The sequence below is a fragment of the Saccopteryx leptura genome, chromosome 2 (genome assembly GCF_036850995.1).
Source record: "Saccopteryx leptura isolate mSacLep1 chromosome 2, mSacLep1_pri_phased_curated, whole genome shotgun sequence".
NCBI lineage: Eukaryota > Metazoa > Chordata > Mammalia > Chiroptera > Emballonuridae > Saccopteryx > Saccopteryx leptura.
In genome coordinates, this window is record NC_089504.1 from 35,661,038 (window position 1) to 35,687,410 (window position 26,373).

Below are 26,373 nucleotides of genomic sequence, written 5' to 3' on the forward strand. Positions count from 1 at the left end.
TTTTCCGTTTCTTTAATGGCTATGGCAGAGGTGATATTCAGAATATTTAAATCATCAGCACTGCATGAAGACTAGCCAGTCAAAATTGATGTTGATGATAGTGCTGGAACTGGGTCCTAGATTTACTTTACTGTATAAAGAGAACTTTAGCTACTTGGTCACAGGGAGACTGTGAGGGAGGTATACCCTAGTGAGGGGCCTGGGTAGACAAGGATGCCAGGATATCACACCTGGGGATGATTCACAACAGTGGCTATTTATCAATTATTATCAAAGTTCAATCTTTTAACAACCACTTTAGCTGAACTAGTGCATATTGGTTAAACATCAGTCCTGGTAACAGTTCTATTAGTAGTTGCTTCCTGTATGTGCCTTGACCAGACAAGCCTAGGGTTTTGAACTGTCGACCTCAGCATTCCAGGTTGATACTTTATCCACTGTGCTGCCACAGATCAGGCTATTTTAGGTTTTCTACTTCTTTCTTGGTCAGTTTTACTAAGGTCTATTTTTTGAGTAGACTGTCCATGTTAAAGTTTTCAAGTATACTGGCATAGAGCTGATGTTATTCTATATTACAATATATTTTTTATTGTCTCCTTTTACATCCTAAGATTTTTGTTTGTGTCTTCTTTTTTCTCCTGATGAATCTTACCAAAGAACTACATATTCAATTAGGTATAATAGTTTTTTTTCATCAAATTACAGATTTGGGCCCTGGCCGGTTGACTCAGTGGTGGAGTGTTGGCCTGGCGTGCAGGAGTCCCAGGTTCGATTCCCAGCCAGGGCACACAGGAGAAGCACCCATCTGCTTCTCCACCCCTCCCCCTCTCCTTCCTCTCTGTCTCTCTCTCTCTTCCCCTCCTGCAGCCAAGGCTCCATTGGAGCAAAGTTGGCCCAGGCACTGAGGATGACTCTGTGGCCTCTGCCTCGGGCGCTAGAATGGCTCTGGTTGCAACAGAGCAACGCCCCAGATGGGCAGAGCATCACCCCCTGGTGGGCATGCCGGATGGACCCTAGTAGGGCGCATGCAGGAGTCTGTCTGACTGCCTCCCCGTTTCCAACTTCAGAAAAATACAAAAATAGAAATTCAAATTAAAAATAAAACAGATTTGTTGGGGTTAATAAGCATCTTATTTTCAGTATATACCATCTTTGAAAGGCAGTTCTCTGAGTAGATGCTTAGTGCATTAATTTTCAGTCTGTCTTCTAAATTTAACTATGATTTCTTCTTTGATCCATAAACTATTTAGAAAGTGAGCTTATAAGTCTCTAAACATGGGCATTAGTTACCTGTGTTAATTAAACTGTACTGAGCCTGACCTGTGGTGGTGCAGTGGATAAAGTGTCGAGCTGGAATGCTCAGGTCACCAGTTCGAATCCCTGAGCTTGCCTGGTGGTCAAGGCACATTACAACAAGCAACCAATTAACAACTAAAGTGCAGCAACTATGAGTTGATACTTCTCAGTCCCCTTGCCTCTCTTTCCTCTCTCTGTAAAGTCAATAACAAAATCTTTAAAAATATATATTAAACTGTACTGAGGTCAGGGAAAATGGCCTGTGTAATGATAGTTATTTGATATTAGCTGAGACTTACTTTGTAGATCAGTCTGTACATGCTCATTTTTATACATGTTCTAACATTGCTTCAGAGGATGTATTTACTATGTGTAGGGAGCAGAATTCTAAATATGCCTAATAGATCAAGCATATTAATAACATTAAAATCTTCTTCAGCCTTACTAATTTTTGGTCTATTTTATCTATTACTAAAGAAAAGAATGGTGTTAATGTTTTCTACTAAGACAGGAATTCTAACTTTTTTCTTATAATTCTGACCGTTTTCGCTTTCTATGGTTTGAGGCTATGTTATTAGTTGCATATGAGATAAGAATTCTTTTATATTCTAGTGAAATAAACCTTCTAATATAGTACCTTTTTATCGTTAATAATGCATTATGGCCTGACCTGTGGTGGCGCAGTGGATAAAGTGTCGACTTGGAAATGCTGAGGTCACCGGTTCGAAACCCTGGGCTTGCCTGGTCAAGGCACATATGAGGTTGATGCTTCCAGCTCCTCCCCACCTTCTCTCTCTGTCTCTCTCTCCTCTCTCTCTCTCTCCCTTTCTCTCTCCTCTCTAAAATGAATAAATAAAATTAAAAAAAAAAAAGAACTGTTTAAAAAAAATGCTTTATGCCTTAAACTCTATTTTTTCTGCCATTAATGTAGATACAACTTTTTTTCTTTGGTTTGTATTTGCCTGTTATTTCCCCTCAACATTTTACTTTCAAACTTTCTGTTTGTATGTTTTGGGTGTATCCCTTACAAAGAACAGATAGTTGGGACCCTGGCTGGGTAGCTTAGTTGGTTAGAGCATCGTCCTGATACACCAAGGTGGTGGGTTCTATCCCCAGTGAGGGCACATACAAGAATCAACCAGCATGAATAAGTGGAACAACAAATCAATGTTTCTCTTTCTCTCTCTTCCTCTCTCTAAAAGTCAATAAATAAATGAATAAAATAAAACTAACAAAGAACATATAGTTGGGTTTGTTTTATAATCTAATCTAACACTATCTTTTAATTGACTAGTTTTGTCCATATACATTATGAATATTGATATTTATATTATCTGCCTAGTATATTTTTGTGCTTCCTAATTTACCTGTTACTAAAAAATGACTTTCCCCCCATTTTCTCTTCCTCTATTGGGTTGATTATATTTTATTAACTTTTATCCTTCCAGTAATTTGAAAAGTTATCATTTATATTCCTATTCAAATTTTATTTCTAAATTAAAAAATATATATTTCTAAATTCTAACAGGTATGTTCGTCTTCCTCTAAAGAAAATCAGTAGCTCTATCCTCTGCTCCAACAACATGCATAGCTAGAAATCTTTTTTTTTTTTTTTTTTTGTATTTTTCTGAAGCTGGAAACGGGGAGAGACAGTCAGACAGACTCCCGCATGCGCCCGACCGGGATCCACCCGGCACGCCCACCAGGGGCGACGCTCTGCCCACCAGGGGGCGATACTCTGCCCCTCCGGGGCGTCGCTCTGCCGCGACCAGAGCCACTCTAGCGCCTGGGGCAGAGGCCAAGGAGCCATCCCCAGCGCCAGGGCCATCTTTGCTCCAATGGAGCCCTGGCTGCGGGAGGGGAAGAGAGAGACAGAGAGGAAGGAGGGGGGCAGGGTGGAGAAGCAAATGGGCGCTTCTCCTATGTGCCCTGGCCAGGAATCGAACCCGGGTCCCTCGCACGCCAGGCCGACGCTCTATCGCTGAGCCAACCGGCCAGGGTCCATAGCTAGAAATCTTTAAGCATATCCTCTAATCTGACCAGGCGGTGGTACAGTGGATAGAGCATCAGCCTGGGACGCTGAAGACCCAGGTTTAAAACCCCAAGGTCACTGGCTTGAGCAAGAGGTCATTTACTCAGCTGGAGCCCCTGGGTTAAGGCACATATGAAAAAGTAATCCATAAACAACTAAGGTGCCTCTACTATGAGTTGATACTTCACATCTCTCTTCTCTCTCTTCCTGTCTCTCTCAAAAAAAAAAAAAAAAGAATATCCCCTCACTTTTTACATAGGACCTCTGAAAAGATTATTTCAGAAATAATCTTGTAACAATTCACTGTATTGTTATTTCACCATAGCTAGCAACAGATATATTTTAATTATATATTTCTCAAATTTCAACTTTTTAAATAATCAATTTCTCTACAAGGAGACATTTTATTAAAGTGTTTCACAACAGAGGCACTTCCAGCATTTCAGCAAGACAAATGGTCCACTGTGCAAACCGTCCCATGCACTGCAGGGTGTTCAGAAATTCTTATCCCTGCTGACTGAATGCCACTGGAAATCCTCTTCTCTTCTCCCACAGTGACAACTAAAACTGTACCATACATTATTTCTAAACATTGTCCTAGGGATCAGTACTACTCCAATAAAGAGACTAATTACTCTTTTAATGCATGAAAACAAAGTGCAAGAATGACAAAATAAATAGATTTAGAATTGAAAGACCAATCAGTGAAAAACACTTCAGTTCCACAAAGAAAATAACAAAAATGTTTTTCCTTAAATTCAGGAAATGCATCTTATAAACCATTTTTCATCAGTAACTATGCTACTTGGTCTCCTTTCTCTATAATTTCCTGTAATTTTTTTAGTTGCAATGTATGACTAAGTGCAAGTAAAAAAGACAATTATTTTTGATTATTTCTCACAAAACCAGTTTCCTCCTCCTAAAGAGATATAAAAGCTAAGACAGAACATTTTAAGAATTTGCCATCTTGAAGAAAATTTTTTGGTTTATACTCCTAACATGATCTCCTATTCACAAACCTGTTGGTGTCCCAAATAATGACATTTCCATCAAATCCTGATGTTACTAAGAGTCTTGTATTAGTATCATATTCGATGTTCTTCACCCAGCTAGTGTGACCATGTAAAGTGCATACTTTGGTGTTCAGTTTTCTCAGATCCCACAGTGCTATTGTAGTGTCATCAGAGCAGGTAGCAAACAGCCGGTTATCAAGAAATCTACAAAGCAGAAAAGAAAAACTGGTTTATTTAACCTCTTATTTAAGAAATCTTGAGAAACAGTTTCTATACTACCTAATCAAGAAAACAAACAAATAAGGACTACAAATTCACTGTATAAACCCAATGATTCTAATATATAATGAAAAGTATAATTCACATATCACATGTGATTACAGGGAAAGAAACTGATTTAATGAGGGCCACACTGCAATTTTGTCCAATGTCTTTACAATATTGCCTTTTATTTGGAACTGAATGAAAATAGGGATGGGTGTTTGGAGTACTGTGCTAAAGAGAAAGGACTTTAAAATCTGTATAGGGTTCAAAACCTTGAGCTTGCCAGTCAAGGCACATACGAGAAGCAACTACCACGAGCTGATGCTTCCCACTCCACCCCTGCCACGTTCTCTCTCTCTCAAATCAATAAATAAAATCTTTTAAAAATAAAATAAAATCTGTATAGGAAACACTACTGATGAGAAATAATTTAACAGGAGACAGAGGAGATTTTTTGAAGACTTAATTACCAAGGAAGACATATTAAGCATAAAGGGGTCAAAAATTATGAGAAATGCTTACTCTGCTACAAGTAACTTCTTTTTAGAACACACTTACATACAAAAATTGCTATTAAAATGCCATAATTTTAATCTATAAATTCAAAAGCATTCTCTAAATAATCTCACCTAGCACCACTTTATTAGGGCCAGTCAAGATTATAAGTAGACAATTAAAATACTCTCTAATTCAAACTTTTAATTATTTTACACTAATTTTTCAATCTTTAGTTAGAATATCTTTTTTACAAATACTTAAAAAATAACAAACCTACCAATCGTACTTGAATTTCTGCTTAATTCAACATTGGGATGATTTTTCTAACATATGCTGTTTTATATATCTTCCTAAACTCTTACAGAAGAAATGAATTCTGGAGCTTCTTCCAAGATTAAATTATATAAAATTATTTTCTATCGAAAATCAGTATCAATCTCCACGAACACCGTAATGACCTTCCTGAAACTGAATACAAGTTTTAAAATTTCAGGCCTTTGTTTAGGCTGTTTTTGCTACCTGAAACCTCTTGCCTGTTACCCCTTGACCTGGGTAACATTGTTTTCTTTTTAATATTCAGCTATCATTCCCTTCAGGAAGCCTTCCTTCTCTATCCAGCCTGGAACAGATTTACGAATCTTCTAATCTTTCAAAGCACTCTACGCTTTTATTACAAAGTTTAATATTGCAATGTACTTTACAAGGCTATAAAATGCATTGAAGGCAGGGGAACCTGTCTGCATAGTTCATGGTTAGATCTGCCAATACCCGACACATATAAAGCCCGCACATATTAAGAACTCACAAATGTTTATTAAATGAGTGAACAAGAAAGGAGTTTATTGTCTGGTAGAAAAGACATAAATACATATTTAAAAAAACCATACAAGATAATTATATGAAATAAGCAAAGAAAAGAAAGTGGTTATGAAAGACTTCATGGTGGTATCATTTGAACTGACTTTAAAGATGAGCACTGGCCCTGGCAGGTTTGCTCAGAGGATAGAGTGCCGGCCCAGTGCATGGATGTCCCAGGTTTGATCCCCGGTGAGGGCACACATAAGAAGCGACCATTTGCCTCTCTTCCCCTCCATCTCCCCCTTCTCTCTCTATTCCCCTCTTGTAGCCAGTGGTTCGACTGGTATGAGCATCGGCCTCAGGCACTGGGGATAGGTCGGTTAATTCAAGCATTGACTCTAGATGAGGGTTGCTGGGTGGATTCTGGTCCAGCCACATGTGGGAGTGTCTCACATCTCTCACATAAAAAAATAAAAAAAAAAAGCAAGAACTCCCACAGAGGCATGTAATGAATTCCTGAGGTGTACTCTGAGAGGCTGCTAGGAGTGCTATGTATGAAAAAGTAGAGACGACATCATAGATATATTCTATAATGAGTCCCAATAATTATTTCTTGATTATAAATACATGCCCATTGAAAATAATTTTTAATGGAGGAAAATATCTACCACCAAAAATAACTGCTGTTCCTGTATGTCAAACCTAGTATTATGTCATATTTTGTCATGTCATAAATTTTTATTGACAAAATCATTCCTAATGGCAGCATTCACTGTATGAATGAACCATAATCTTTTTTCTTTTTAAAACTAATATGCAATTGTTGGATGTTTAGAGTTCTTCCAATTGTGTGTGTGTGTGTGTGTGTGTGTGTGATAGAGACAGAGAGAGGGACAGATAGGGACAGACAGACAGGAAGGGAGAAAGATAAGAAGCATAAATTCTTCGTTGTGGCACCTTAGTTGTTCATTGATTGCTTTCTCATATGTGCCTTGACAGGGGGTGGGAGGCTACAGCAGACTGAGTGACCCCTTGCCCATACCAGTGACCTTAGGCTCAAGCTGGTGAGTCTTGCTCAAACCAGATGAGCCCATGCTCAAGCTGACGACCTCGGAATTTTGAACCTGGGTCCTCCACATCCCAGTCCGATGCTCTATTCACTGCATCACCGCCTGGTCAGGCAGTTCTTCCAATTTTTTTTTTTTTTTTTTTTTTGGTGACAGAGACAGACAGAGTCAGAGAGAGGGACAGATAGGAACAGACAGATAAGAAAGAAGAGAGATGAGAAACATCAATTCTTCGTTGTGGCTCCTTAGTTGTTCATTGATTGATTTCCCATATGTGCCTCGACCGGGGGGCTACAGAAGACCGAGTGACCCCTTGCTCGAGCCAGCAACCTTGGGCTGGTGAGCCTTGCTCAAAACAGGTGAGCCCGCACTCAAGCTGGCAGCCTCGGGTCTCAAACCTGGGTCCTCCACATCTCAGTCCGACGCTCTATCCACTGTGCCATCGCCTGGTCAGGCCCAATTTTTTACTACTATAAAATGCTATGATGAACATCCTTACAGCCGAACATTAGTCACATCCCCAGTTATTTTTCTAAGTACATTCCTAGAAAATTATATTGCTAATTAAAAAATGGGATTTTAAAAATGTAAGGCTTTTGATACAAATAGCCAAATTATCCTCAAAGAACATATCAGTATTTATAGTTCCAACAGCAGTTATCAGGACAGTGTCCATAATTCCAAACCCTTGCCACACAGATATTTTTTAATTCTGCTAAGAACTGAAAATAAAACACCTAGTTTTAGTTGAAATTTTTGTTTTTGTTATTTTTTTAAAGATTTTTATTTATTGATTTTACAGATGAGGTAGTGAGAAGTATCAACTCCTACTTGCTTCTTTATTTTAGTTGTTCATTGGTTGCTTGTGTATGTACATTGACCCAGCAAGACCAGGGTTTCGAATCTGCGACCTCAGCATTCCAGGTTGACGCTCTATCCACTGTGCCACCACAGGTCAGGCTAGTTGAAATTTTTATTTTTAGTAAAGATGAACTTTTTTCACATTAACTGGAAGATTTTATTTCTTTTGTGAATTACTACTCGTGTTCCTTACATATTTTCCTTTTGCAGCATTATTATTATTATTATTATCATTATTATTATTTAAGAGAGAGAGACAGGGAGAGAGATGAGAAGCTTCAATTTGTGGTTGCATCACTTTAGTTGTTCATTGACTGCTTCTCATACGTGCCTTGATGGGGGAGGGGAGGTGGCTCAAGCCCAGGCAGTGACCCCTTCCTCAAGCCAGAGACCTTGAACTCAAGCCAGCAACCTTGGGCTTCAAGCCAGCAACCCTTGGGCTCAAGCCAGAGACCATGGGATTATTCTGATGATCCCACGCTAAAGTCAGCGATCCCAAGCTCAAGCTGGCGAGCCTGTGCTCAAGAGGATAAATCCAAGCTCAAGCCGGGGACCTCGGGTTTGGAACCTAGGATCTCAGCGTCCCATTTGTCAGGCCCTGTAGTATTATTTTTATATTGAGTTATAAAGTATCTTTATACTAACAATTATATACCTCAGATTTTCAAATACTGTGTGTTAAATATATTTTCCATATATATATTTCTATCTTTCTTTCTTTTATATGGAGACAGAGAGAGAGTCAGAGAGAGGGGTAGACAGGGACAGACAGACAGGAATGGAGAGATGAGAAGCATCAATCATTAGTTTTTCATTGCGCATTGTGACACCTTAGTTGTTCACTGATTGCTTTCTCATATGTGCCTTGACCACGGGCCTTCAGCAGACCAAGTAACCCCTTGCTCAAGCCAGCGACCTTGGGTCCAAGCTCATGAACTTTTGCTCAAACCAGATGAGCTCGCGCTCAAGCTGACGACCTTGGGGTCTCGAACGTGGGTCCTCGGCATCCCAGTCTGATGCTCTATCCACTGTGCCACCGCCTGGTCAGGCTATATTTCTCTCTTTCAATGTGGTTTATATGTTTTCTTACTATATCAAAGTTTTAATTATATTATCAAATCCATTGTTCCCCTTATAGTTTCACCTTTTCTGATGAGGCTTTTTAATGACTTACACCAATGACAGGAATTACATAACTGCAAAATACACAACGACAAAAGGCTACTGAAAGTCAGTTAAACTTTTAAAATAAATTGACAATCATCACAAGAGCATCTTCATACATTTGAAATTTTAGGGAAAAAATATAAGGTATTTTTTTTAGTTTATAGAACATACTTAATGCACATATGGATTGAAAACCCCAGTGGGATTATACTGTTGTAGGCCACAGTCATCTACCCTGAAGGGTTTAAGGCAAGAGAGTGACATGATTAAGAATTTCAGAGAGCACTCTCAGGTGGCCAGATTCCAAAACTCTTAGATTTTCATAAAAAATAAAACAAAGTGGAGGATCAGGTTTAAATTTTTGTCTATAAGGCTAACAAAAAAAATTAGCACTGTTACATGAAAGCATATTTTGATACCAATAATGTAGAAAGAATATAATCTCAAAACAAAAGCTAATTAATAATTTAGAATTGGAGAAATTTACCTTAATGAAAAATTTAATACTTTGACTTTAGTTTTCTCATTTTTTTTTGCCACAAAATATTACCTGTTAAAAATCTTGGTTTAGAGAATCATTGGCAAAGAGAGTGAATTATTCAAAATTAAGAATGTAAACTAAAAGACCAGTTAAAGCACTGACAGTTTTTATTCCAAAGTAAGCAGATGCAGAGAATGTGAAGTTTTATACAAGTTCCTGGAGATCTGGTCCAATTCTCTCAAATTAAAACTCAGTCTAGCCTAATCAGTTAATAATTGTAATATGTTTTAAGTCCATAGTCCCTAATAAACAGGAGACACTCCTTCACACACTTGAAATCTATGAGTGTCTGAATTATAGAACCTCTCTGTATGTTCCCATCAAACCCCAAAATAGAACTATAATAGCTCTGGATAAATTGACATCCAGATAAATTGAAGTCTTCATTATCAGAAAATAACTGGTAAAGGATAACAGCAATTGAAATTGAATTTTTTTAAAATGGGTACCAACATGTCATTGTACAAGGTAAAGAAAGTGTTGAGTATTTATCTAAAAAGAACTAAAACTCATGAAAATAAGCCTTTCTTACATTTATTTAACTACATGAAAATTCTCAGAACAAGAATAAATTAAATGTTTGGGTTTTATGCATAACCATTTCAATGAAATTAGGACAAAAGAATATTACATCCTTACTTCATACTTGAGTTTGTACTATAATCAAAAAGAGGGTCATTTTCTCAGATGAGTACAAGACTTATCAGGATGATCACTTAGTAAGTTACATAATGTCTAAGCACTGGGTTGTACACCTGAAACTAATATAATACTGTACAGCAACTGTAATTGAAAAATAAAAATTATTTTTTAAAAAGAAGGTTATTTTCTGTATAATAGTCAAGAGCTTTACCCATTTTCCCAAGGGGCTTTCCTTAGTTCTGAGAGATACATAATTTTTCAAAGTATCCATCATGTCACCATTTCTGTCATTTTCTTTTCTCTAACCGATAACTAGTCTAACTCTATCAAATCCCCATTTTCCAATAATTTTTTATGTAATGGATCAATTCTATAACATCACTCTCAGAGTTTTGTGAAATTCTACATCCCTTGCAAGACAAGAAATTTCATGTCCCCAGGAACAAGCACTGCATTTACAGTATGTATTGTTGAAATATAACAACCAGGAGAAGACCAACACAGACAGTGGGAGGGAAAAGTGGATTCTGGGATATTTTAAATGGGTACTAGTTTTTTAACTGCAATATCACTAAGTAAATATTCTTATAACTTTAGTTCCCTCTGTAACCACAAAACTGGGGAGAACTCAAATCTATATACAGAATCTTCATGAATGATAAGTAAGCCTGTATAATAGGCTTAAAATTTTTAATTACACACTTTCCCCCTTACTTTCTCTAAATATGAAGCAACAGAAAATACTCTCCACAACTGTCAACATTTTTATTTTACAACATAAGCAAACCTCAAAACTACTAAATGAACCGAAAGACATCACTAAGTATGTGCAAAATGACTATCCAGCGCCAAACCAGGAAGTGCATGCCCACATTTCTGAACAGTACAGTGAGGTGGCCTGAAGGAACTGAGTACAAATTCCAGCTTTACCACTTACTATATATAAGAACCCGGACAAGTCTCTTGATCTCAGTTGCAGTTTCTTCATTTCCTTAAATGGGTATAGTATCTTATCTCACAAGAGGATACTATGAGGACTCAATAACAGTATGTACGAAAAGTGCTCACAAAAGGTTTGGCACCCAGTAAACACTCCAAAAATGGAAGTTAGTATTATTAACTAACACACACTTATGCTCATGCCAGGAACTCCTCAGATTCTTACCCCAAACTCTTAAGGTATATATACTACTAAGAAAGCCCCAAAATTTCATTTCTTAACCAACAGATAAGAAGAAACTTCAAATCTGTAGGTGTGGGGTACTAGGACAGGCAAACTGATAGCAGCAAATGAGAGCTGATGATGATAAGTAACACAAATTCTAACTGAAGATTAGTCAGAGGTCATTTTGAGTAGGGGAAACAACTTGACATATATCTTTTCTTTTTGAGGTAACAAATTTTTAAATTGTAAAATATTAAAAACAGAAAATTATGAAGAATATAACAAACACCTGTGATACCCACCACCCAGCTTTATCAAATTTTAACATTTTGTATCATTCAGATTTTTAAAAACATTACAAACAGTTGAAATACCCTGTATATCCCTCCCCAATCCCATTCCCCTCCCTCCCTCTCCAGAGGGAACCACTATCCAAAATTTGTTTGTCACTTCCCATGCAAGTTTTTAATACCATGAATTCTTAAGTATGTAAGTATAAACAATTGATAATGGTTTGTACTCTATTCTTTAAATACTTAATAAGCACCTACTGTGTGCTATGCACAGTTCTAGGTGCTGGGGATAAAGCAGAGAACAAACAGACAAATACATGCCCTCATCAAGCTTGTGTTCGTATATGTTCAAACTTTATATAAATGGTATCACACTGAACAGCTCATTTTACAATTTGCTTTTCTGGCTCAACCTTGAATTTCTGAGATATATCTCAGATGCTAATTCTTCTAGTTCATTTATATTAACTGATGTATAGTATTCCATTGTATATCAGAACTTATCTCTCTCTTGGAGATTTATTTCCAACTTCTAATACAAATGATGCTATAATAAATCTTCTTAATGTATCTCCTTGCTCACATGTGCTTTAATTATTTTTAAAATATTGATCTTCAACTAGATGTTGCTAAACTGCTCTTCAAAATAATTTTACCAATTTTATTCCATCAATAATAGCTAAGAGTTTCTATTTCTCAACATTTTTGTCAATACTTAGTAATTTTTCATTGTTATTTTTATTTACATTTCCATGATAACAGGTAAGCTTGAGAATCTTTCCATATTAATTGCTCATTGAAGTTTCTCTTACGTGATTCTCTGCTTATTTTGTTTCTGGATATTAATCCATTTTTTAGTTATGTGCATTGAAAGTATCTTCTCCCACCAGCCTACAGCTTATCTTTTCACATTCCTATGTCTTTGGTTACAATGAAGTCTTAAATTTTAAAGCAGTTGAACTTATTAAACCTCAATGGTTTATGTTTTTTGTGTCTTAAAAATTCTTAGAATGTATTCTGTATTTCTTATAAAGCTTTCAAGTTTTACTTTCATAATTAGGTCTTTAAATGGCAGTTACTTTTAGTTATGAGATCAAAATTTAATTTAATTTTATTTTTATATACATAACCAATTCTCTGTTTTCCACCCTTCCACCCCCACATGAACTTATAATGGCCCTGTTGTCGTGTGTCAAATTTCTGGAAGCTCCATTCCATTCCATTGGTCACCTAATCTATCCTTGTCCTAACACTATGTTTGATAGACATCTAGAGAGGCGAGTACTCCTACCATCTTAGTCTTCCTCAAAATAGTCTCAGATATTCTTGGCACTTTGCTGTTCAATATGAATTTTAAAATCAAGTTTAAAAAACAGTTGATATTTTGATTAAAACTGCACTGACTGTATAGACTAATTTGGGAACAGCTGACTTCTTTATGAGACTGAGTTTTCTCCCCCAGAGATTTGCATTTGTTTTTGGACCATATAATAGTGTGATTTTAGGCCCCACACATGCATGAAAACTGGCTTGTGGTTAGAAGTTCACAAAGATTTTTCTGACACCCTCCTATCTAATGCCACATTTTAAATAAACAAGGTGATTTATGTCTAGATCACCTTTATGCTAAAAATATAATCCTTTGGAGTCCCACCCTTCTGCAGTTTTCTACTAGACTCCTCATCTTCAACTTTGAAGAATTAACTCTCCTGTCCACTGTACTCCTCATACATGTCAAAACAGAAGCTCAAGGTCACCAGCATTTGGCCAATGCATCCGTGGTAAAAGACAGCTTGAATATCTGTTTACTTCCTTGCATTTTTGCTTCTACTTCATTTTAGCCCCTAGAATTTCTTTCTTATCAGCTCAACTATACATTAAAAGTTTTATCCAGCATTTTCTATAGCCTAATTTTTATCTTTATCTGCTGATTTACTAGTTTTGGATGAAGCTGTATTAAAATCTCTCACTATGATTATAGACTTAAAATTCATTATTCCACCTTTGCTTAGAACTTTTCAAGTTGCATACAAGTTCATAATTATGTATCTTCTTGGTGGGTTTTTCCTGTTTAAATGTATACTGTTGCATTTTATCCTTATTAAAAACTTTGGTCTTGCATCTGTCCAATAATGATAAACCTACATAAGTTTTCTTTGTCCATTTCTGGATAGCCTTATTATTGGTATCTCTATAAAAAATATACAAATGATTCTGTTTTTCATTCAAATTGCTATCTCTGTGTCTTATTTGGAACTATTTTTACCTCTTATTTTCTATTTATCATTCTTTTCCTTCACTTTTTAAATTAATTTTTTAACTTTTTAAAGCTTTCCTGTCTTCTACTGAACTGATCAAGTTTTCAATATTCTCTTTTGCCCTGCTTCTGCTGGTCTGGAAGCTATAAACTAAATTTCTATGATTTTAGTTACTTTTAGTTTAGTTTTTTTATTGTACTTATTATACATTGTTCTGAAAGTCTGAAATTAATTTATATTTCTATCTTCTCTTGAATATGACAAACCTTAACATGTTATACCTTCCCACCGAACAAAACTCTCTTATACATACAACCTATTTTTTGCTACTCTCTAAAACTACATTGTCCAATTTGGTAGCCATTAGCCACATGTGGCCAGTCTGAAGTGAGATGTGCTCTAAGTGTAAAATTTGTACTGGAGCCTGACCAGGTGGTGGCGCAGCTGAAAGACTGTCGGCCTGGGACACTGAAGACACAGGTTCGAAACCTCAAGGTCACCAGTTTGAGCATGGGCTCACATGGCTTAAGTGCAGGCTCACAAGCTTGAATGAGGGTTGCCGGCTTATGCGTAGGATCATAGACATGACCCCATGATTGCTGGCTTGAGCATAAAGGTCGCTGGTTTGAAGCCGAGGGTCCCTGGCATGAGCAAGGGGTCACAGGCTTGGCTGGAGCCACCCTCTACCCCTCCACCCCCACCAATCAAGGCACGTCTGAGAAAGCAATCAATGAACAACTAAAGGGCTACAACTATGAGTTGATGCTTCTCATTGCTCTCCCTTCCTGTCTATCTGTCCCTGGCTATCTCTCTATCTCTCTCTCTCTCGCTAAAAAGAAAAAAAATCTGTAGGGATTTTGAGGATTTAGCATGAAAAAATGCAAGTAAAATGTCTCAATAAATTTTATATTTATTACATGCTGAAATAATATTTATATATTGGATATGCAGAGTCACATAAAATATATTACTAAAAATGAATTTCAAATGTCTCTTTTTTAATGTGACTGGAAAAATTTAAATTATGTATGTGGCCAGAATTACAATTTTATTAGATAGTGCTAATCTATAATTTTAATTTTTACTGTTTTAAATGCACCCCCTCTAAAAAAAACCTAAAATATCTTTCTGCTATTAATAATTAATAACATTTATCATTTTGCCTAATTAAAATTCTTCATTCTAAAATAACAGTTTACTTGGATATGATATAGTATTGCCTTAGTATTTTAAGATATTATTCCATTTTCTCCTAGCGTCAACTGTACTTATGAGGAACCTGCTGTTAGTTTAATTATCATACCTCTGTATGTCATCTGGCTTCTAACTTTGATGGTTTCTAAGACTGTCTTTTTATCTTTGATATTAGTTTTACCACAACTTGTCTAGAACAGCGATTTTTTTTTAACCTACTTGTCATTCTAGAGGTTACTGTTGATGGAGGGACTCAGGTGTTGGTGTAAGAATTCTCAGCCCCTGTATCCCTCTGTGTCTTCAAAACTTAGTTCTCCACTAATCTCGGCATCTTTTTTTTTTTTTTGTAACTCTTATACATATGTTAGAGTCTCTCAATTAATCTTCTATATCTTTTAACTGCCCTTTCTTATTTATATCTTTATTCCTGTGTTCTAGGTGAATTTTTTAGTATTATTTTCCAGCTCATTAAGTCTGTTATCAATAGTATATAGGGTAAATTTATCCCATCTACTGAGTTTTTTATACACTGATTGCATTTTTAATTTCAAAGAGTTCTAGTTGGTCTATTTCCACATTAACCTGTTCTTGTTGTTTCATAATTTTTAAGCTCTCTTTAAATGGAAAGCACCCCTTACTTATTTGAGCATCCTAAAAAAAGCCTTTAAGTTTCTTCTAGTCAATGGAATACTATGCAGCCGTTAAAAAGAATAAGATCATCCCATGGATATTAATATGGAATAATTTCTAAATATATTATGAAGTGAAAAAGCCAAGGTACATAATAGTATGTATAGAATGCTACCATTTATATAAAAGTGTGTATGTATGTGTGAGTATATGTTTGTACATGCACAAACTATCTCAGAAAAGATAGCAAGAAATTGGTAATAGTGGTTGCCTCTGGGGAGGAGAACTGGGTGGCTAGGGGACAGAGGTGAGAGATAGACTTACTTTTCACTCTTTACCCTTTTGTACCTTTGAATTTTGTACCACGTGCATGTATTACCTAGTCAAAAAAAAAATAAATAAAATAATTTATTTTTAAAAATAAAGTCTTTGTTGGAGTACTCCATAAAATTAACTTCATCCAGAAAAAAATGTCTGTTCTAGTCACTGATTTTGTTATGACATATCAGGTGTCTTCATGAGTTTTAGAACTTTTGTTGTTAGCTCATGATGAGTAGGAAAGATTTTTAATTTTTTTTTCCCTCTCTCTCTCTTCCTATTTAATGGTTTATAGTTGCCCCCACTTGGACTTTTGGACCCCTAATCCACAACCTGACCTTATAACGACATTAAGGCCTCCAGTTTCATGATGATACTGGAGCTATCACACATAAACATTCAATCACTGACTCAGTAATGGCTTCATCAATTCCTGGTCATGAGTCTGTGTCTTTATCAGCTAAAACCTATTATCCTGGGTAGTTAACAGCTTTTTCCTTTTTTCGTCCATTCACACATAGGACAGACAGTCCAATCAAACCCTTGGCTTCATATTTATGTTTCTTCATGTTCTTTTTTCTGCCTCACATGAAGCATTTGAGCACTTTTGATTCCTGACAGGAACAAAACAACTGCTTGTCAGTGCCAGACTGAAACTCAGCAGGCTTGTGGTTTAAACCCTGCTAGCAGCTTGTGTCTGTGTTCAATTTCTGGCCCACAAATGTTTACTGTTGTTTCACAGCCTGGGCATATCTTTTGTGCTATTTAATGTTTTGTTCTATGTCTATTACATTAAACCTCAGCATGTCATCTTAACTAAAATTTCCACATTTCTCTTTTTCTTGAAAATTAAAAGTAATCATTATAAAAATAATATAATCTCTTTACATAAAGTTTAAAAAATAGTAAATTACTCATCATCCATCCATTCTAAATCATCCACTGTTAGCATTTTAAAATTTTTCCTCCTAATCTTTTTTCTTCTGCATTATGTCATATTTGTGAAATTTTTATCATTATTTTAATCTATATTATCCCAAGCATTTGTCTATGTTGATATGTAGTCTATGTGACTATCATTTTAATGACTGCATATTAATCCACCAAGCTGTTCAACTATTACCTACTTCCCATATTATTGAGAATTTAAGGAGCTTCCAACCATGCTGTAAACTCTGTGCATAAGTGCTTTCTCCCCTCAATAGTTTGAATGGGGTGTGGGGGTGGTGAGACAGGCTAACTTAGAGGACTGCCATAATTCTACACAGTACTGGCTGAAGTTCATAATGATGACCCTAATATAAAGAAAAATAGAAAATCATGTGGAAATGAAAAATGCATTTCAGACAGATTCCAATCCAAAATAGTTAATGGTAGTTTTGTACTTAAAGGAATATGTTTCACAAAGGGTAAGATTCACAATTCACAAATGTATATCATCTAGCATTGCTGGACATGGCATTATACATTTTCACAAAATTGCAAAACAGAATATTTGGGGTCACACTAATAAAAGTTCACTTTTTCACTATAATACTAACCTGATATTATTGACACAGTCTTCATGAGCTTCAGAAAGTGTTTTTATGTGCTTTGATGATATAGGGTCAAAAAGCAGAACTTCAGTCTGTTCACAAGCAACTGTCAGCACCGACCTGAAAGCAAATGACACATTTCTTGTTTAGTTTTCTAGCATTCTCTGGTTACTTATACTCATTTATTTATAATTACACAAACTGTAAGTGAATAACTTCTTTTTGTCCATGTTAGTAGCAAATATTTAAAATACTGATACTATCCACTATTGGCAACAGTAGACAATAGCACTGTCGTACATTATGGTAGAGTATAAACTGGTCTAGTTTATGCTCAGAGAATACCAGTATCCACCAAAATTTCAAATACGCATACCTTTTGACTCAGCATTTTTCTGGGAATTTAATCTAGAGATATAATCATTCATAAATACAAAGAATATATGCTTTATTGTAAGGAGAAATTAAAAGAAACCTAAATGAATATGAAAGAAGGAATGGTTGATTATATAAGCTATCGTACATAATACAGTCATCCCTTGCCATATCACAGTTCACTTTTTGCGGTCTCACTGTATCGCAGATTTTTAAATATATACATATATATCTAATTTTGTATTGTGGATTTTTTGCTGTATTGCGGGATTTTGCGGTATATAGGTATTTTTATATATAATATTTATTATTTTAATTATTTTTGTGGTAAAATAAGCATTTTCTAGCCTAAAAGTCTTCAGAAGAGCTGTACTGCTCTTCTTGGTTGTGCAGTACATTCATCTCATCATTACCTTCATCGTCATCAGTACTGCACAGCTAATTCATCATCATCTTCATCATTCAAATTGTATTATATTCACTGATAAGTACCCATATAAAATTTTATGTTAAAATTACGTGGGTTTAAGAGTATAGAAAGTGTTTAAGAGTATAGGAAGTGTTTATAAGAGTACGGGAAAGGTTTTTAAGAGTGTGGGGAAGGTTTATAAGTGTGTGGGGAGCCTTAAAATATATATAAATAGTAAAATAAATATAAGGTTGCTACTTTGTGGATTTTTGCCTATCGCGGGGGGATTCTGGAACCTAACCCCTGCAATAGACAAGGGACCACTGTACTTTGCAATGTGGTGCAACTTTTGAAAAGAAAGGGATAGTTGTATATGTATAAGATAGAAAAGAACTCCAAAACGTATTTTTTAATGAGAAAAGCTGGTTGGACAAAACAGGCATAAGTGAGGCAACTTAGAGGGGGAAATCCTATACAACAAAATTGTATATTTCTTTATCAGTATCTATTAGAATGCACTGAAAAAGACCTGGTATACTGTACAGTGGTCCCCAATATATTCTATTCTATGCAACACCACCACACTATTTTAATTTCTAAAAGTAGTAGGGCAAGATACCCTCATTGTTTTATAAACATTTTTCAGGGGGGCTAATAATATGCTTTCTCTTCCAAATGAACTTTAGATATAGCATGTCAGGTCCTATTAAGACATCTTACTGGTATTTTTATTGGGATGCACTGACTTTAAAAATTAATTTCATAAAATTTATATCAAACAATATTGTATTATTCCATTAGTAATATGCATACTTTTTCCACATATTTAAGATTTAAGTGAGAGAGACAACAGCCAGACAGACATAAAAGGAGAGAGAGAAGCATCAACTCATAGTTGTAGCACCTTTAGAGTTGTTCACTGATTGCTTCTCATATGTGCCTTGACTGGGGAGCTCCAGCAGAGCCAGTGACCCCTTGCTCAAGCCAGCGACCCTTGAGCTCAAGCCAGCTACTATAGGGTCATGTCTATGATCCCATGCTCAAGCTGGCGATGCTGCACTCAAGTTGGTGAGCCCACACTCAAGCCAACAACTTTGGGGTTTCAAAGCTGGGGCCTCAGCATCCCAGGCTGATGCTCTATCCACCGCACCACTGCCTGGTCAGGCATGATTTTCTTAGCAAGAGTATCTTAGCAATTTTTGGACCTTTGAACATCCTTATACATTCAGAATCAATTTATCAAGTTATGCATGTGTGCACGTGCACATATACACACGCACACAAAGCCACAAAGCCAGATGTGGTTTTGAGATTGTTATAACTCTATAGAAAAGTTTGCACAGAATTGACATTTTTTCAATATGGAGTCTTCTAATACATGAATATGGTACAGATCCATTTACCCTGGAGTTTCTCCATCCGTACCTAACTTTTGTTAAATTTATTCCTTGGTACTTGACATTTTTTTGATAATTTTTTAGATGTTCTTTTTAATATTGTGCTTGGTTTGTTGCTGGTGTACAGAAATGCAACTGATTATTAAAGTATATAACCATCAATATTGCTATTTTAATACTTTATCTGTAGGTATTTTAGTTTTCCTTTGTTGATAATCATATCATCTACAAACAATTGCTTTTTTCTTTTTTAATACCTTTTTTACTGTTGACTGGCTAGGACTTTCAGTACAATGTTCAATAGAAATGTTAATATAGCAGGCACTCTTGTCTTGTTCCTGATCTTCAAGAATATAGTCACCATTTCATCATTAAGTGCAATGTTTGCAGTAGAGGTTTTTGTTGTTGCTACCATATTCCTATTGTTTGGGTTAAGGAAATTCTCTCCTACAACAAATATGCAAAGTTTCTTTTTGTTGTTGTTTTCTTTTTGCAAGAGATAGAGACAGACGCACAGATAGAGACAGAGAGAAACAAGGGACAGATGAGAAGCATCAACTGGTAGTTGTGTCACTTTAGTTGTTCATTGATTGTTTCTCATATGCACCTTGACCAGGGGGCTCAAGCCGAGCCAGTGACACCTTGCTCAAGCCAGCAACCTGGGATTATGTCGATGATCCCACTCTCAAGGTGGCAACCATGTGCTCAAGCTGATGAGCCTGCACTCAAGCTGGTGAGCTCAGGGTTTCGAGCCTGGGACCTCAGCTCTATCCACTGCACCACCATATGCTAAGCTTCTATCTTCATTAGTATGTTAAATTGTATGATACACTTTCCAACATACCATATTTTCCCATGTATAAGATGCACCTTTTTCCAAAAACTTTGGGGTCTAAAACTGGGTGTGCCTTATACAGTGGTTGTAGATTTTTTTACTCACATTTTCCACTTTTTCGCTCTTATTTTTGCACTCATTGTAGATTTTTTACTTGCATTTGCCACTTTTTCATGCTTGTCTTTTTTCCAAATTTCGGGCCCCAAAATTAAGGTGTGTCTTAGACACGGGTGAGTCTTATACACAGGGAAATACGGTATCTTCTATTTTTCCTTTAAGATGTTAATATAGTGATTTACATTAATTTATTTTCTAATGTCAAATTAACCTTTCATTTCTACCATATTGCTAGATTTATGTGGCTAAAATAGTGAACTCACATCTCTGGCTTCCTCTTTTTATAGATCTTGGCTCTGCAATTTCCTCATTGTCTCAATTCTTCAAAGCCTTCCAAATAAGGTTTTTATATCTTACATTAAATATTTTATATCTCTAGTTTAAAAATTATGCCCAGAGGGTTGGTCCAAATCATCTGCTTTGCTACTTCAGGAAAGCTACAATCTCTATCTTTTGCATCTGAAGTTATACCCCTCTTTTCATTCTTAATATTGTTTATTTGGGCATTCTCTCAATCAGTGAGTATTTCTCAATTTTGTCTTTTCAAATACAAATTTTTCTTAGTTGGGTAGTATTGTGCAATTTTTAAAATTTCACTAATTCTACCTTTTGTTATTGAATTTCCTTCCTTCTCCTTTCTTCAGATTTACTTTGCTATTATTTTCAGATAATTATTCTTTTTCTTGAGATGGATATGTAGTTCATTAATTTTCCATGTCTTCCTTTCCAATTTATTAAAGACTGTAATTTTCTTATGAAGTAGTTTTACTTATATATATCTCACAAGTTTTGAGACATGTGGTCCTTTCCTTATCATTTAGTTCTAAATATTTCTAATTTCTATTGTTATTTCTTTTTTGGCCCATGAGTTATTTATAAGTGTTTCTTAACTTGAGAATACATGAGTTTTTTTAGTTATCTTATTGTTATTCATTTACAGCAATCACATTGTACTGAGAAACTATACTCTATGACAGGGGTTGGAAACCTATGGCTCACGAGCCAGATGTGGCTCTTGTGATGGCTGCACCTGGCTCGCAGACAAATCTTTAATAAAAAAATAATAATAACGTTAAAAATATAAACCATTCTCATATATTACAATCCATTCATTTCCTGCCGTTCATGTTCATGGTTGTGGGTGGCTGGAGACAATCACAGCTGTCCTCCGGGATAACACCAAATTTTTATTGGATAATGCATAACGTACACGGGTCATTGTAAGGTCAGGAAGTAAACTTCCCTCCTTTTAATCAAGTAGTCAACTAGCTAATTGCAGAAACCCTTTTGACGAAGAAGATGGCTAAAAGAAAAAAAAAATGAGGAGTATTGTACTTTTCAGCAGGAATGGACAGAGGAATTCGCCTTTGTGGAGAGAGCAGGTTCTGTAGTGTGTCTAATATGCAATGATAAAATTGCATTGATGAAACGGTCAAATATAAAGCGGCACTTCGACACACACCATACATTTGCATCGAAATATCCAGTGGGGGACAGCAGGAAGAAAGCATGTCAAGAGCTACTGTGCAGAGTGCAAGCTAGTCAGCAGCAACTCCGTGTTTGGACCCAACAAGGTGACTGAAATTCGGCTAGCTTTGCTGGTGCTTTAGCAATTGTGAGAAACGGAAAGCCATTCACAGATGGGGAATATGCCAAAACATTCATGCTTGATGTTGCCAATGAACTTTTTGACTTTTCAGATAAAGACAAGATAATCAAATGAATAAAAGATATGCCTCTGTCGGCAAGAACTGTTCACGATTGTACCATCATGATGGCAAATCAAATTGAGGCAACACAAGTGAAGGACATAAATGCAGCACCATTCTTTTCTCTCGCTTTGGATGAGTCAACAGACGTAAGCCATTTATCCCAGTTCAGCATGATTGCAAGGTATGCTGTTGGTGACACACTGCGTGAGGAAAGTCTTGCTGTTTTGCCTATGAAAGAGACAACAAGAGGGGAGGATTTATTCAAGTCTTTCACTGAGTCCGCTAAAGAAAAAATCTACCGATGGATAAACTTATTTCGGTGTGTACTGATGGTGCTCCATGCATGGTGGGGAAAAACAGAAGATTCATAGCGTTTCTTTGTGAACATGAAAAGAGACCCATCCTAAGTTTTCACTGCATCCTACATCAGGAGGCGCTTTGTGCTCAGATGTGTGGCGAGCGACTTGGTGAGGTGATGTCGCTGGTCATTCGGGTGGTCAACTTTACTGTTGCCCGAGCTTTAAATGATCTCCAGTTTAAAACACTGCTGGATGAAGTTGAGAATAATTATCCTGGTCTGCTTCTGCACAGCAATGTGCGTTGGTTGTCAAGAGGGAAGGTGCTCAGCTGTTTTGCGGTTTGTCTGAGCAAAATCCAGACATTTCTTAAAATGAAAAATGTCAAGTATCCTGAGTTACCTAACACTGAGTGGCTCCTGAAGTTCTACTATCTCGTGGCCATGACTGAACATCTGAACCAGCTCAATGTGAAAATGCAAGGCGTTGGAAATATAGTCTTATCCCTTCAACACACAGTGTTTGCATTTGAAAACAAGCTGGAACTCTTCATCGCTGACATTGAAACAGGTGGTTTGCTACACTTTGAAAAACTGGGAGAGTTTAAAGATGCATGCACAGCAAGTGACCCTGCTCAACATCTTGATCTCCAGCAGCTAGCGGGTTTCACATCTAATCTCCTGCAGTCATTCAAAGCATGCTTTGGAGAATTTTGTGAGCGCACTTGTCTTTTTAAGTTCATCACCCATCCACACGAGTGTGCAGTGGACAGCGCTGACCTGAGTTACATCCCTGGTGTCTCTGTCAGAGATTCTGAGCTACAAGCTGCTGACCTGAAGGCCTCAGACATGTGGGTGAATAAGTTCAAGTCACTGAATGAAGATTTGGAAAGACTTGCACGACAGCAAGCAGAGTTGGCGAGCAAACACAAGTGGGGAGAAATGAAAAAACTTCAACCCGCGGACCAGCTGATTGTCAAAACTTGGAACACGCTTACCGTCACATACCACACACTGCAGCGTGTGAGTATTGCTGTACTGACAATGTTTGGCTCTACGTATGCATGTGAGCAGTCTTTCTCACATCTAAAGAACATTAAGACCAACCCATGATCACGTTTAACAGATTGAAGTCTCTACGTCTGCATGAAGCTTAACTTCACCACATATCAACCAGACTACACAGCCATCAGCAAAACCATGCAGCACCAGAAGTCACATTAATGGTAAGAAGTACTTTATTCATCATGGTTAGCAACAGCAGAACAACGTTATTAAAAAGAATTCAGAGACTTATTGTACTTTAAAAGTGTTGGTCTTACATAAAATGCACATATTTACTTGTATTTAGTGTTAATCATATTGTATGGCTCTCACTGAATTACATTTTAAAATATGTGGCGTTCATGGCTCTCTCAGCCAAAAAGTTTCCCGATCCCTGCTCTATGATAATCTTTTGAAATACATTGCCTTGTAAGTAAAATTTTGCATATTTTCCTTGTGTTTAAAAAAACATGCATGAGGCAAATGTTACATATAGTCAAGTGTGATATTAAAAAATGTTAAACATTTGGCCCTGGCCGGTTGGCTCAGTGGTAGAGCGTCAGCCCGGCGTGTGGAAGTCCCGGGTTCAATTCCCAGCCAGGGCACACAGGAGAAGTGTCCATCTGCTTCTCCACCCTTCCCCTTCTCCTTTCACTCTATCTCTCTCTTCCGCTCCTGCAGCCAAGGCTCCATTGGAGCAAAGTTGGCCTGGGCGCTGAGGATGGCTTCACCACCTCAGCCTCAGCTGCACTAGAATGGCTTCAGTTACAGCGGGGCAATGCCCCAGATGGGCTGAGCATCGCCCCTGGTGGGTATGCCAGGTGGATCCCAGTCGGGCGCATGCGGGAGTCTGTCTGTCTGCTGCCCCCCTTCTCACTCCAGAAAAATATAAAAATAAATAAATACATAAAAATGTTAAACATTCATTAGTAACAAATTAAGATATAAATAAAATTAAAATATTTAAATCTGTAGATTATAAATATGCTTGCCAAATGATATTAGTTTTAACTCAAATTGTTCGTGAAATTATTCTAGTAACTTCCAATCATTTATTAATTTTTGGAAATTGTAGCTACAATCTTGTTTGATCCAGATACCCTTATCTAAACCTTGGACATAGAAAAGTTCCTCCAAGAATTTCCACATTAAATAGTCATTACGTAATTTGATAAGTTAAAGAAATCACTATTAGCCTCAATAGAATTGTTCATGGGGCTGAATCCTCTTTCTAACTTTTGTTGAAGTAACAGTAAGTATATTAAATCTTTTTAGTTTTTATAATGCTTGCTGCTAATTTTATGCATGCAATTAATAACTAAGTCATAAAAGTAATTTATTGATATACCATCTTTAATTATATCAAACATAATCCCTCAGCCCAGATGAGAGGTAATGTAATATGGCAATTATAAGCATAAGCCAGGGTACATATCCTTTGTATATGACATTTCTGCTTCTGTATTCTCTCAACTAAACGTGTCTGGTACAGAGATTTATGTTGGCAGTCATTTTCATTAATAAAATTAGTATTATTAATGCCTATGGTGGGCTGGTACAAACATATCCCACTAAATAAGGGTGAAATTCAGTAAGAATGATAAAATTACAGATTTGCATCCTAGGGGTCATTTATCCATAAACCATCCCCTTAGGCCTCATTCATCAGCTGTAAATTCTATCCTGCCATGGTAGTGCACACTATGCCAAGAGTTCATATGTTTGGATGGTGCCTGCAATAGTACTATCACTGTACTTTTATTTGACTGTTCCCTTCATTTCTCTGGATCTCCCCAGAGCTTGCAGTTCTCACAAATGACCATATGAAAGTAGGAGAGTGCCTGATAAAAGCAGGCAGCCCCACACTAAGAGAGCCAAACAGTCACTGGGCATTTGCTTATGGTTTTGTTTTGTGTGTGGAAGAGTACTTGGCATGGGTGAGGAGCAATCAGATTGGATGCTATAGCTCTCCAGTGAGATGTTTGCTGGCAGCTTGCTGTGCCAGTTTTGAACTCTTTAGTTACTATATAAAGAATTATTCTGGGAGGTCTCATGGAAGGTGCTGAAACATCAGGAGGGCGCTCAACAGGATTGGGGCAGTAACTATTTAACTACTATGGACATACATCAATATTTTAACAACAGGTACGGCTGAACCAATGTGTACCAGCTGAATATCAGGCCTGAATGTAGCATTCTACATATGCCCTTTAGAGCAAGGTTTTGTTTTGTTTTGTTTTTTGTTTTTTTTTTTTTTTTTTGTATTTTTTCTTTTCTGAAGCTGGAAACCTGGAGAGACAGTCAGTCAGACTCCCGCATGCGCCCGACTGGGATCCACCCGGCACGCCCACCAGGGGCGAGGCTCCGCCCACCAGGGGGCGATGCTCTGCCCCTCCGGGGCGTCGCTCTGCCGCGACCAGAGCCACTCTAGCGCCTGGGGCAGAGGCCAAGGAGCCATCCCCAGCGCCCGGGCCATCTTTGCTCCAATTGGAGCCTTGGCTGCGGGAGGGGAAGAGAGAGATAGAGAGGAAGGAGGGGTAGGGGGTAGAGAAGCAAATGGGCGCTTCTCCTATGTGCCCTGGCCAGGAATCGAACCCGGGTCCCCCGCACGCCAGGC

The 26,373-nt window shown here is 37.0% G+C and overlaps 1 protein-coding gene across 3 annotated transcripts in view; it reads right to left on the reverse strand.

Annotated features, from left to right (window-relative positions):
- DCAF10 (DDB1 and CUL4 associated factor 10) overlaps positions 1-26,373 on the reverse strand; it is a 55,126-nt gene that overhangs the window by 24,545 nt on the left and 4,208 nt on the right. For all 3 annotated transcript variants that reach the window (XM_066367614.1, XM_066367613.1, XM_066367615.1), the window contains exons 2-3: positions 17,579-17,692; positions 4,348-4,545 (exon numbers count right to left, since the gene is read on the reverse strand). In XM_066367614.1, coding sequence (XP_066223711.1) covers positions 4,348-4,545; positions 17,579-17,692 — 312 coding nt within the window. The remainder of the gene's footprint in view (positions 1-4,347; positions 4,546-17,578; positions 17,693-26,373) is intronic.